Source organism: Pocillopora damicornis, chromosome 10 (genome assembly GCF_964200805.1).
Source record: "Pocillopora damicornis chromosome 10, jaPocDami1.2, whole genome shotgun sequence".
Taxonomy (NCBI): domain Eukaryota; kingdom Metazoa; phylum Cnidaria; class Anthozoa; order Scleractinia; family Pocilloporidae; genus Pocillopora; species Pocillopora damicornis.
In genome coordinates this window covers 15,673,282-15,686,295 of record NC_142679.1, presented here as the reverse complement: position 1 = coordinate 15,686,295, position 13,014 = coordinate 15,673,282, and the positions used below count along the sequence as shown (strand labels likewise).

The window sequence follows — 13,014 nt, the reverse complement described above, 5'->3', positions numbered from 1 at the left end:
CAACAGAAATACCCAGAGTAAAAAGGCTTTTGAATTTTAGAGAAAAGAGTCCCAACCATTGGCCCATTTCAAAATGTTTTTTGATTATTAAGCAGTTTTTGATCAAATGTCCATGGTTATCATAGTGCTTTAGATTTGAGTTATACCCTTTGAGATGGGTTAAGAGACCTCTACATCTCCTACTCGCCCAAACAGAAGAAAAACTCCTTGTTAACCCTCAATTTACACCCTGATATCAGTATGCATATTCTCTATGCTGTTCTCTATACATTTCCTAAGATGCTAACAAGGAGAATTAGTTTCACCACAAAGAAATTCTGTAGTTGGTGATCATTTCCTTTATTCTCATGACATGTTTGATTTGATGTTGGTATTGTGGGGAGAAATTAGATCAAGTCCCTCTAAGAGGCCAAGCGATTAAACTATAGCTGTTATTATGACTTTATCTTTCAAGAAATTTGAAACAAATCAATAAAAATAAAAACATACCAGAAAGTTGTTCAGAAGGGTTGGAACAACCAGTCAAAGTGGCATTATGAAGCTTCTCAACACACTATACATAGAAATAAACAAGTGCAGGGTAACATTAAAAAAAAAGTTATCTTACAACCAATGCAAAAACAATAATAACATTTTTCACTCAGCTAACTGCATAATGAATATATTGCTTCAAATTGGAGCACAGACATATATCTCTAGTTGATTAGCAAATGATCACCATGACAAATCCTTTTAAGACTTGTTGTTTGTATGTTAAATTAAAAATATGCCTTTTTTTCTACATGTACATGCAACATCTGTTTATTAGCACCATTGGGAAGTCTAAGCCACAGTAATTTGAAATTGTTTATACAAATTAAAAATGACATCAATATGTAAACAATATTTGTCAATACTTCCTGAAAATAGCATGAGGATTACTAAGGACAGATTTTGTCCTTAAAAGACATGATAAGTTATGCCTGAGGTTTGGTTAACCATAAAGGACTCTAGGCGCAATTTATGCATGAGTTTTGCCGCAAAATAAGTGATAACTAAATTTATTCAATTTTTTGACATAGTTGAAAAAAATTTCATTTATCTCACGAAGTTACACCATGAATGCTGCCTGATCATTTTGTTTTTCATTTTTATACAGCAGCAAAATACTGGAATGTGAGAGAAATGATTCTATGGGTACCCTGGGTATTTTGGCATTTGATTGTATACAATCAAATGGAAAATAAAGATAATACGATTTTATAAAACAGACGAAATCGTTGGCGTAAATAATTCATAGTATACTTCAAAAGATCACTTAAAAAATATATCTGCTCCCCTCTGCGATAGGCGAGAAGAAAGAAATTTATCGCTTAAAGTAATAGCACTAGTGACAAGTGCTTCGAACGTTAATTTTGAAACCTAAAATTGTGAGCATGAACGTCAGAAGATCATAGATGAAGATTTAGACACTCAAGGTCACCTTCGATATCTTGTAAACACTTCTAGGGCCTTTCGATAATTTACTCGATTTATGAAGAATATTCCTTGCTTGGTAAGAAATTAAACATGGTTGAATTTTAGTCGACTGAAAACACAGACCTCTTCGCGATCATGTCTAAACTATAGAGAACAAAAATATTCGTGTTTGTTGTTAATGAAATTATAAAACATTGGTAATTGCAAGCTAGTCTGTCATGCTCCAACAAAACTCATGGCTTCGCTTACTGTTGTATTGTAAATTAAGACAAAGGCCATCAAAATAATTAGAAAGCAAGGAAATCAAGACGAAAACTGGCCATATCGATTTCTTGGACAAGTTGAAATTCACTCATAACACGAAGAGTTTGAGGAGTGTCAAGACATACACTCACCTTGTAGCAAAGCGTCGCCAAATTTGAGGGATTCTCGTCTCGTAAAGCTCTGATTTCCGAGGCAGGAATCAAAGTAAAAACGTCACTGATAGTCGCCGACGACTCAGACCAAAACTGATCCCAAAAGGTGTCATCTGTCGCTTCGACAGCCTGAAACGATCGACAAAATTGACTTCGGTGAGTTTATCAGGTGAACATTGACTAACAACCGGTTCAGTTCCACAAAACCCTCCGCCAAAGATCTCGAAAAAGACAGCTGAGAATACATCTTCATCACTTTGCTCACCGTCTTTTTTGTTGTCAGCTGAACGACGGCTTTCCTGAAATTTAGTTTACTGTCCGAACCTCCCATTCTAACAACTAAATTTTCCCTCCTCTTTGTAAACTCTTCAGAAAGGTGACGGTGCGCAGCCTCTGTCAACTGCCTCCGCCACGTGGGTTCGGAAACTGTCGCCCAATCTTCGTGAACCCTCGGTAAGTGAAATGCGCAACCGAATACCGTAGTGGAAAATATTAATATTCAAATTTAGTAGTTCCGGGTCATTAAATTTCGGGAAGTTCTGCGAGCTAAACGTAACGTAATCGGGATAGTTTCGAGACTGAGGCTCAAAGACTTCATGACTTAGCCGTGGATTAAGGAAGTTGGGTCAAATATGTCTGGTGAGGCGACTGAAACACGACTTCACTTCGAGGGAGTTCTCGACAAAGCTGGTAGAAGATTCTTTGAGGTATGTGTCGGAATTTTAAGCTTGCAGATTTTTAAGTAGCTCGATTTGCGATCTTATGAAGCCTGCACTATGATGTTAAGCGTTATGAAACATGATTACGATATAAAAGAAAAGAGGAAGGCGATTTTCCTAACGAAAACAGTGTTCGAGATCTTGGTTAGATTAGCTTGATTTACATGTAAGCTTACTCTGATGTAGGAAAGCTCAGCCAACAAGGAAATTGTGAAATTTCAGCGGGAGGTCGCTGTTGTTTATCTGTTCATCACGCCTCTAAAACACTTTTATATCTTTCACCAGTAATAATTCTCATTTATTCACAATTATCACACTCACTTGACTTCCAAAAGGATTGAATAGTACCCATTAGGTTTAGGTTTCCGTCGAAAACGAAAGTTGGTTGAAGCAGTTTTGAATTCAGCGCTTGGCTGAAAAGGACATTGACTAAGTTTCTGGTTCATTTGCTTATCCTTCTTGAGATTTCTTCGTCAAAAAAGAAAAGAAAAACTACTGATTAAAGAGAGCTATTTGAATCACACTAACATAAGCGTGCTGTTGACTTCCGCTCAGTTTCATAATCAATCTGGCCCCCTCAGTGATATCGATCTTTAATGTTTCTGTGCAACTTTTGGTAAAATAGACTCGAGTCGTATGTGTGAGAATTATTACAACCAGGAATGCTAAAGCGAACATTTCTGTAAAATAACACCTCCGTTTGTAATTGGTTACCATGAAAGCAAGTGTGATAACCACCGATTAATCCTTTCTTCTCTTGAGAGTAATGATATCAAAATAGGATAATGCTAAAATGGCAACAATCGAGCTCAGGTATAGTTAAGATGCTTTAACCCTTAAGAGTGACTAGCATCTAATTTCTCATTACAGTTTCACCCCTGAATCAAACATAAGGGTTGAAAGAATAAACAAAATGAACATTGACTAAAGAAGCTCTTGGTAGTTTGTTAAACAAATTCTCCTAGTTAGTATCTCAGGTAATGTGAAGAGAATAGTGTGGAGAATTTGCATACTGATGTTAGGATGAAGAGGGTTTGTAAAACCAGACTTGCCACCAGCTAAGTACTCACTGCTAGCTGAGTAACCATGGATACATTCTACTGTAACTCTCCTGGTGGATTATCTTGGAGAGTCTCCTGGATACAGAAAATTTAATCTCCTGTTGGGCTCCTGTGCAGAAGGAAAATTTTCTGGCTGAGAAATAAAGGCAAATTTTGATCTTTTCAGGAATAAGTAGATAGAAAGTAAATGTTATCCTCACCATTTATGCAACTGTCAGTTTGTGGGGAGATGTTGCTGTGAAATAGGTGATAAAGAAGGGAAGGAAAGTGGATTACACTGCTTGTACTTTGAATGTGTCATATTTTCCTGAGTAACATCCTTTCTAGATTGGGTGAGTGGGAAATTTGTCTTGTTTCCAGGAGTGTGTGTGCTAATGATAGCCTTATGGTTTGTAGAGATGAGTCAACCCTCTTTAAGTTTTCAACATTGGCTATTCCTTTGTGGGGAAATGCATGTTTTATTTTTCCTATGTGTTACAACTATAACTCAAAGGTAAATAGTTGATTTTGCACCCCACAGGTATGTTTCACTTAAATAATAAGATCCTTGTAGGTGCCTTTGTTTCATTGAATTTTGGCCAGAAGTACAGTGTACCCCACAATTAGTTCTGTGCTGTGATCACTGTGGAACCTTCTAAATCATAAGTTACTTGTGCAGTATGCAAAATGTTTCAGTCTTGTATTGTACATAAATGTATCTCAACCCTTTTAATTCTCAGAATTGAATTTAACATGTTACTTCTCCCTATAATATCTCCACATGATCTAGCAAACAGGTAATGAGAAAACTCAAGCTTACATGTATCAGATAGAAGGTGTCATCTTGATCTAAAAACAAAATTCTTGCAACTTATTACTTGGAAATGAAGCAGCCAGAGGGGTGAATCAATAATTAGCTCTTGGGAGTTAAGGGGTTAAACAGCCTCATTCTGTGGTTTGTTATGCATTATGGGGGCAGGGGATTACTTTCTGGTGGAGCAGAGAGCTTGGCTCCCACCCCTGAAACTGGGCCTCAGCAAAACAGATGCCCTATGTGAGTTTTTTGGTGGTTCTAACCTACAGTTCTCTCATGGGTTTTTCTCTTCATTAAAAAAAAAAAAAATTTAAAATATAATTTGACTCATGTGGCTTAAAAGTTTGCATATGGGTAGGATCAGCATTGTTTTAAGCTTTACATCGTAACATCAGTATATATTCCTAATAGTGTTTTCTATACATTTCCCAAAGTACTGACAAGGAGAATTTGTGGAACAATCAAGAGCTTTTTTTAGTTGATGATCATTTCCTCTATTCTCCAGACCTCAATGCAGTGATTTGGGGTTGATACTGTAAGAAGAAATTAAATGCTAGTCGCTTTTAGGGTCAAAAGGGTAAAGTTTTATGAGTTCAAATATGTTAAAAAACATGGTAAATTTATCATTATTCTTGTTCTACATGTACATTGATATGCCACATGCAAGTTTTATGTTGGTGAAATTAAATGAATAATGATTTGGTTTAGTAATTGTTATATTTTGTGCCACAATATTTTTAGGGCTTTAGAAAGAGATGGTTCACACTAGATGGGCAGGAGTTGAAATATTACAAAGCTGCTGAGAAAACAGTAAGATAAAGGGAGCAAGATTGAATTTTGCAACAGAATTCTGTTTACTAGATAGACATGTATGCCTTTTATAAAATACCATAGATCAAGACTTTCTTTTGAGCTACTTGTCAGTCATGTTCATTAAACAGTCAGTGATGAATATGGATATTTAGAATTTATGAATCCTTTTCTTTTTACAGGAAGAAAATTACCTTGGAACCATTGATTTTGGCCAGGTAATATTTTTTTATCAACTGGGGAAGATCATGTTGGAAGTACACATGTGATATAACAGAAGACAGATACTACAATATAACTAAAACTCTATTTCTACATCTTCAATCAATCAATTCCTTGATTTATTCATAAGACTAAAATTTCATTTTGATTTGATGTATTACTGTGGAAAAAATCATTCCTTCATGATTCACCTCCATTTCTGGGATAACCATTGTAATAGGTTAATAAGGAAAGTGCTATATCACGTGGCATACTTAATGACAGTTTTTGGCCAAATTAAGAGTTATCTAAATACAAGTATAATTAATTTATCTTACATCTGTTATCATTAGGTCAAGGCAGTTAACCCAGTAAAGATAGTCCACAATGGCTTTCAGATTATCACCAAGAGCAGGACGTACACATTTGTAAGTACTGCTGAAATGTCATGCCATTCACCTCAATAATATACTTAAGTGAAAATCTCTCCTCCTCTGCCCCTTAGTCTATGTGTAGCCTTACCCCCCCCTCTAAGGTAAAACTCGCCTCTGTTTCACCTTGGCAGGGGGGGGAGGGTACAGCTACATGTAGGCTACTGCTCCCAGGCTTCCTTATCCACCCCTCCCTCCCCCAGAGCTTGCTGTAGCAGCAACTATTTTGCCAATTGACGATCTAGAGTATCATGCCCTCAGGTGTGCTTGTATCGTCTGTCTGATCGCCTTCAACTGCACGATGGAAATTTCGTGGAGTGGCCGTATGCCTTCATATCTTGTGCCTTTACTTTTACTGTACAGATGTAGCAAATGCCAAGTTCCTTTGAACCTTAAGGGTGACCAGCATCTAATTTCTCCTTACAATATCACCCTTGAATCAAACATTAAGGTCCAAAGTATAATGGAAATGGTCATCACCCAAAGAAGCTCTTGATTGTTAAACAAATTCTCCTTGTCAGCACCTTAGGAAATGTATAGAGAACAGTATGGAGAGTATGCATATTGATGTTAGGGTGTGAAAGGGTTGAAGCCGTCTAGTCTGCCCCCATTTGAACTCTGCTGTAAGACAATCAAATAGTGCCATGTGCGCAAGAAAGCAAAAAAACTAACGCGCAATGCTTGTGTTACCTTACTCGTTATGCGCGAATGAAGTGTTTTGTTGTCCCTTGAATTTGCTTCTCCATATCGCGGTCAAGTTTAGGTACAACTGCAGGCGTATTTGTAAACGCAATGTGTACATTTATCAGACAACAGCCCTTTACTCGATAAACCACAATCACATTTCCGGATAAATGTCGCGTAAACTCGCCTACTTCATTATGTGAAAGGTCGTAAATGGAAGTAATAACCACTTAAAACTCCTTTTTTTTAACATTGTAAATTATGATAAGAGTAAACGTTTAAGGAGAGGTTAAGTGTTAAGCCAGCCAGAAGCCATGATCTGCTGAGGGTTATTTTTCGATTTAAGGTTTCTTGCTCTTTCAGTCCGCTCCAACACCTGAGTTGTTCAACGACTGGGTAAGTGTACTGAGGCAAGCAATGCAGTTGAAATCCTTTGATATGCGCAGGAACACTATCAGGTAAGAGAGGTAGATTTTGAACTGTGAGTTCAAAGTCGAGTTTTGAAAGTAATCTGGGATGACATTAGTTTGTCTCGTCTTTGTTCTTTAATTGGTCCAGAAACCTCATCTCATCCTCTCAAACAAACAGGATTATGTCCGTCGGGTTTATCTCAAGGCGCAGCTTTAAAGTTGGTGATCGCGAATTGTGCATGAAATCGATTACATGAAACGTTATTTAAGTCGCTTTCAACGTGCGCCTCTTAAGTTTAATCTTGGAAACAAAGCGGTATTTTTCTGGCATAAGCTCAAGCCCCGTTAAAGTGAATTTTTTTTTTCAAGCTGGAATTTATGCCATTGATTTCATTCGAGAAACCACTTGTAAAGGAATACTAATTTCTGACAGTTTTCTTCCGACGGGTGGCTCGTGTCTGGGCTAATTGAACGATAAATCCTTGATTATTAACCAGTGACCAGCATCTAATTTCTCCTTACAGTAATACTGCTAAGTTAGTCATCAAGATTATATGAATAAAGGAAATGATCGCCATCTTTAGAAGCTTTGATTATTACACCAATTCTCTTTGTTAGTACCAAAAGAAATTTATATATAAGAGTTTGGAGAATATAGATACTGATGTTAAGGTGTAAATGGTTAACTGAGAATTGTCCCACTCTGCTATTGCAGCAGTCAAAGTTCCGTAGACTCACAGTATGAAGAAGTCAAAAGCCGGCCAAATAGAAGCTTCAGCGCTTTAAGCAGCGGTAGCAGTAACTTGAGTTTTGACGAAGATGATGCCACTGATGCCTTGTACTCTAGTGTTGGAGTTCCCACTGAGGTCAATCCAAGTCAGGGAGAAGACGCGTACAGCTTAGTTGGTGCATCAACACTTCCCAAAGCTAAGAAAGATTCAAGCGATGGTGCAACGTATGAGTTAGTTGGATCGAGGCCACCGTCAAAGTCCGCTCCACCCACTTACGAAATGGTCCAAGCCGCAGGGAGATCGTCGCCTTCGAAAACCGTTACTGAAAGCGCTCATCAAAAACAGACCGAAAATACAGAATTGCGCGGTTCTACGCCGGGAGAACAGGACGGTAGCGAGCTTTATGACGTGGTTCGAGATACGGGGGAGGTTGGACGATCAGGCCCAAAGGTGACGGATGACAAGCCTTCGAGTAAAGAGTGTAAAGAAGGAGAACAGAGTTCTAATTCTGACGTAACTGACCTTTACAGCCTCCCGAAAATTAACAGAAAACAAAAGCCATCATCAATACGTGGTCTTTCCATCATTTCAGAAAGCCCAGATTCTGGGGACGAGCTTGATTCTCAGTCGCCCGTCGATGATGTACCCCCGCCACTGCCTCCCCTGACGGATGAGTCGGTCGCCATCGAAGAGATAAAACGACTGTTGGAAGAAGCAAAGATGGAAGAGGGAGACAACGAAGCAGATTATGAGAAAACGAATGGAAAAGATTGCGAGGACGAAGTTTTCCCAGAGAAGAAACGTTCCGCCTTTGAGCAACTGCGGGAGTTTCTGCAGACGCTCGAGTCTACAGAGGAAGAGTAAAACAGTTTTTTAAAGGACTCATGCTGCTAAATTATTTGATATTGTAGTACACTTGCCACTTAGTACAGTAGGGATTTTCAGCATCCTATTTTGGCTCGAAAACAGGAACAAAATTTTGTAGGTATCAGAATATCTTTACAGTTTGTTCAAAGAAATCCGAGGAAAAAACTCGGGGCAAGTTAAGGTAAAACTGTACGTAGAATCTTATTTGGAACTCTGCTGACTTTCGCCGGCTAGTCTCCATTCATAGCAGCCCGCAAAAGCCATGCTTTTCTATTGAATAATTCGCTTTCTTCGCTTTTGGCGCAGGCAGCATGTTTTCCCTTTTTGATTGGTTCATAGTGTTGGTTTCGTTACACAGTTTCTGTTGAGCTGATTACTTAATGAACTCTATAGTCAATCGACCCTTAATCCTTAATAGAGTTATGTTGTATAGTAGTACCGAAGTCGTCTCTATGGGGCAGAAAATTTTATGAAGCTGAGATCTCGGCAAAATGCTCCACGGAGAAACAGAGTCTTTAAAATAGGCCTCTCTGTGAAACAGAGAAGTATAACTCACTTTAGTCTTAATCTGACGCGAAGTATGTTTGGAAGATTTTTTTTACATCCAATTTACGATGTCGTCCCAAGTGTTGGGACAATTTAAAGGTTTATGCGCGAAACAAAGAAACAGGCGGCAATGTGAATGTTGTTAGATAGCAGATGAAAAATGGAAATAATATCTAGTGGGATAAATAACATTGAACTCACGGTCTAGGCCCAAGTTCATGTCAGATATGTTTGCTGTTTTGATCATTTCATTGTCTGGCAGAGCTTAGACTTGCTAAGAGGTCTGTGACTGTTTTTGGAAGTTTTCATTTTCATCTATATAGAACAACATTTTTAGTAATCTAAACAATTAAACATAAAGTGTCTAAAGAATGGAACCAGGATAATTACGAAAAACGCTATGTGATATTGAATTATATGAGCACCTTTTCACATGTTTTACATAAGTTAGAAAAAAAAATGAAGTAAGTGCTGTTATTTCATGAGCAGCACTTGAGTCTGCTAAGGTATATAACAACTTTTTATCGCCAGTTAGGGATAACTGTAGAGTTCATTGTAGGTATTAAAAATACTAGTAACATATTTTCATATTTAATAAGGAGACGTATTTTTGATATATATTTTTAACAACATTTAAAGCATGCGCGGAGAGAGGTTTGGCTCATGTCGTATTTTTTAAATTAGAATCACCTGCTTGGAAGGAAACTACTTTTTTCAAGACCAGGCTAGAGCTTTTTTTTTATATATATAAAATTTAATTTATAATTTATACCCTAGTTTTGATGGATGTAACTTGAGTTTCAAGGCTTATTCCTTGACCAAGGATAGTGTTATGTAACTATTGGAAATAGTTAGGATTGTAAATAAATGAAATCTCTGATTCATACATTAAAAAAAAGAGACATCAAAATCTTGGATCGTTGTACTAACTTAATACTTTCATACTCTTATAAAGGACCAGTATTTAGTTATCATCGAGGGGGGGGGGCGGGTGGGAACAAATGGTTTTCAGAAGAAACGGAGGGGGGATCAGTTGTTGCTAACAAAGTTTAAAGGGAGGACTAAAGAAATATGACTGGGGGGGATCATTAGGATTTTACAGAGCTTCATGGGGAGGAGGGGGAATCAAGTGAATTTTAACGTGACGCAAGCAAAATGTCCTTACGATTGCTTGTGTATACGACGATTAAAGCGTAGTTTCTATGATCGATATCCCACGGTTTGATCATGAGTTTGCCTGTCAATTAAAGGTGCAGTAAAGCTGAGGATAATATTGATAGCACACAGTGACTGGTGATATGAGATCCTGGGGTAGGCTAGGGGGGAAGGGATAGCAGCCCCATGCACCAGGTTCTTAATCTCGCGGGACTGTAGCTAGGCAGTCGAGCCGGTGCAAACGATCGCCGACGTGTCATCGAAGTCATCGTCGGTTATCTTGACCATCGCATAATCCTAAATGCTTCCGATTGGACCTCGACCAGCTCAAAAGATCAAGATGTCTATGACTTCTAAAATTTCTACAATACGGTCGGGAAACGTTGAGTTCCTAATCATTTCAGATATTCCGGCGTACGGAAACTAGCCCCTGCGAACTTTTATTGAAAAAAGGAAAAAAGCGTCTTTGTGTAATCCTATTAAATTCATCGATATCCCTTTCTTAGCTGGCGGTTTCGATCGCGTGATAACAAGTTTGAATTTGCTTCCCACGCATTCGTCGATGACCACCGCGTGTGTTTCTTTTAACTAAATTTTTTCTCAGTTTTTCTCTATAAGAAGTCCGTACTATTCTGGATAATGGTCCACTACATGTTAGCTGAGTGAAACTCAGATTACGTGAATCAAATGGACAGTTGATAAAGATGGTGATTAGCTAGCGAAGGACAGTCTGGTTGCCGCCGCAAAACGTCGACCGAATACGAATGCTTCCTGTGTTCAAAAGACAGATTAGGTTGAATATATGAGGTGATAAAAGTGGTTGCAGGTGAAAACGAGGAAAAGGCGATGTACAGGAAATCCAAAGCGTGTTTAAGTACCACTGAAAGGAAAAAGAAAATGGAAAAGTTTGTGCGAGTGTTTTTAACTAAAATAGGATGTTTTTACTCTTAAAAAAAATACCACAACTTTAACATTTCAAGTGACAAAATGTAAATTTGAAATAGAATTTGATTTCCTTCACTACTCGTTAATTTTGATATGGCAATAGAGTAATAATAGTAACATAGTGTGTAGCAGTTATGACGCCCTCTCCTTTTCAATTTTGGCCAAAGGTACGTTTAAAAAGAAGGACTACAGTCCACTTTTTTTCGCATCCTGCACCTCGTACAATTTTCTTCCCATCTTCCAAACTGGAGCTTTCCTCGCAAACAAGCTCTTCCAGTTTTCAGTAAGCGTAAGCTGACCCACATTGTAAGGTCTACGTGAAGAATAATGTTCTTGTCTCGACCTATCTGAAAACATAAGCAGATTAACTATTCTTTTCTGCGTAAAAGAAGCTTATGGGATATGTGGATAAGCCAAAGATTAAAATTTATTTTAGTTAATGGCGCCGTAAGGATTAAACTTACCCTTAAAGTACAAGTGTATTAATGATCTCATATTAGCTTTAATACATCTATAACATGAATAAAGGGGGTAATTTTCTAAAAAACTGTGGTGCTGCGTCGGTGGGAGAGTATAACAGGGTAATTTAATATTATCGACTGAGTTGATAAAGTAAATTGACCTCCGTAGAAAGTTTAAAAGCTGGAGTTTCGAGCGTTAGTCTGAGCGTCAATCGTCAACTTCCAATCGCTCTGACGAAGGGCTAAAGCTTTAATCTTACTGGACTTACTGAAGTGGAGCGCTGAACACTCAGGTGGTAATTAAGGAACTGCTTACTTTGGGTTCGTAAGCTCCACTTGACTAAGATAATGACTTCCGCACAGGTGACGATTCGTCAGTCCCAGTTATCGCCTGATAACAGTCCCTTTTTTAGAGTGATTTCACCGGACGATTACGCTCGCGACAATCCGGCTTCAACAATTTCAAGAGGTTCCCAATGGGGCTACCCGTCAGCCGTAAGACTGCAAAAAAATTAACCGTAAAATTTTTCCTTTTCAAAACAATAGGAAGAAATTAACCGTCAGCCGTAGTAAAAGGGCCAAAATCCTACCGTTAGTCATACTAGCCCTCACCTCATCGAGGCCCTCTTTTAATATTGGGACTCTTTTCCCAAAACGCTATTTCTTCGATGATGAAGATGTATGGAATATCACATTGTGTAACTTTTGTCTACAATAAGCCCTGTCAACTTCCTAAGGCTACTTTGCCCCTCATTTTGAGTAAAAACGTATGTGCTGGCAAAATAGATAATAATCTCTAATAACAATTAATACATCCACTATAAGAGAACAAATGCCCTCCGGTAGTTTTGGCGGGCGGAAATCATTAGATTAGATTTAAGACGTAATCCATCATGATGACTAGATCACGAGAGTCGCAATTTCTTTCCAGAAGGTTCAAGTAAAAACAAAATCGTGCAAGTTTTCTGAGAGTTTTTTAAATGGTAACGTCTTTCTAAATTTATGTTTGATTCACTTTTTTGTTGTTGTCGCTGTTAATATTGTTTTAACCATCCAGTTGAGACTTACACTGTTGTTCTGGCGCACGAACTAGCAACCAAGGGACATATTAATTATAAGCGTTTTGTGATATCGCAGAGAACAGCTTCGAATAAGGTTGGGACCGTTTTAGAGTGGTGGACTTTCATAAGCTTCATGGAGGGTGATCCAGAAAGGGAGGGGAGGGGGAGGGGGAAGTACAAGAACCTTTTTCTCTCTTCCTTTCTCTTCCCTTTCACCCACCTCCCCTCCCCCCCCCCCCCCCCCCCCCACACACACACACACACA

The 13,014-nt window shown here is 38.3% G+C and overlaps 2 protein-coding genes and 1 long non-coding RNA gene across 3 annotated transcripts in view; 1 reads left to right on the top strand and 2 right to left on the bottom strand.

Annotated features, from left to right (window-relative positions):
- LOC113680434 (protein HID1) overlaps window positions 1–2,481 on the bottom strand; it is a 17,587-nt gene extending 15,106 nt beyond the window's left edge. Inside the window, exons 1-3 of the mRNA XM_089184246.1 lie at window positions 2,140–2,481; window positions 1,854–2,003; window positions 490–553 (exon numbers count right to left, since the gene is read on the bottom strand). Of these exons, the coding sequence (XP_089040372.1) occupies window positions 490–553; window positions 1,854–2,003; window positions 2,140–2,205 (280 nt within the window). The 5' untranslated portion in view covers window positions 2,206–2,481. The remainder of the gene's footprint in view (window positions 1–489; window positions 554–1,853; window positions 2,004–2,139) is intronic.
- LOC113680437 (uncharacterized) lies at window positions 2,339–10,037 on the top strand. Its single transcript, XM_027197472.2, has 6 exons — window positions 2,339–2,581; window positions 5,189–5,257; window positions 5,440–5,475; window positions 5,812–5,886; window positions 6,937–7,031; window positions 7,699–10,037. The coding sequence occupies exons 1-6, from the start codon at window positions 2,507–2,509 to the stop codon at window positions 8,576–8,578; spliced, it is 1,230 nt and encodes a 409-aa protein (XP_027053273.2). The 5' UTR covers window positions 2,339–2,506; the 3' UTR covers window positions 8,579–10,037.
- A 1,163-nt stretch (window positions 10,038–11,200) lies between these two features.
- Window positions 11,201–12,433, bottom strand: LOC149039112 (uncharacterized). The gene is made up of 3 exons (XR_016180265.1): window positions 12,301–12,433; window positions 12,005–12,189; window positions 11,201–11,574 (listed from the first exon to the last, which is right to left on the bottom strand). It is a non-coding gene; the product is annotated as an uncharacterized LOC149039112 (long non-coding RNA).
- Between the last annotated feature and the right edge of the window lie 581 nt (window positions 12,434–13,014).

Bases quoted from the DNA above. Each gene is read 5' to 3' on its own strand.
- LOC113680437 (XM_027197472.2), top strand. From the start codon at position 2,507: ATGTCTGGTGAGGCGACTGAAACACGACTTCACTTCGAGGGAGTTCTC. The intron at 5,258-5,439 runs GTAAGATAAAGG...TTCTTTTTACAG, and splicing joins ACAAAGCTGCTGAGAAAACA to GAAGAAAATTACCTTGGAAC. The intron at 5,887-6,936 runs GTAAGTACTGCT...TTGCTCTTTCAG, and splicing joins AGAGCAGGACGTACACATTT to TCCGCTCCAACACCTGAGTT.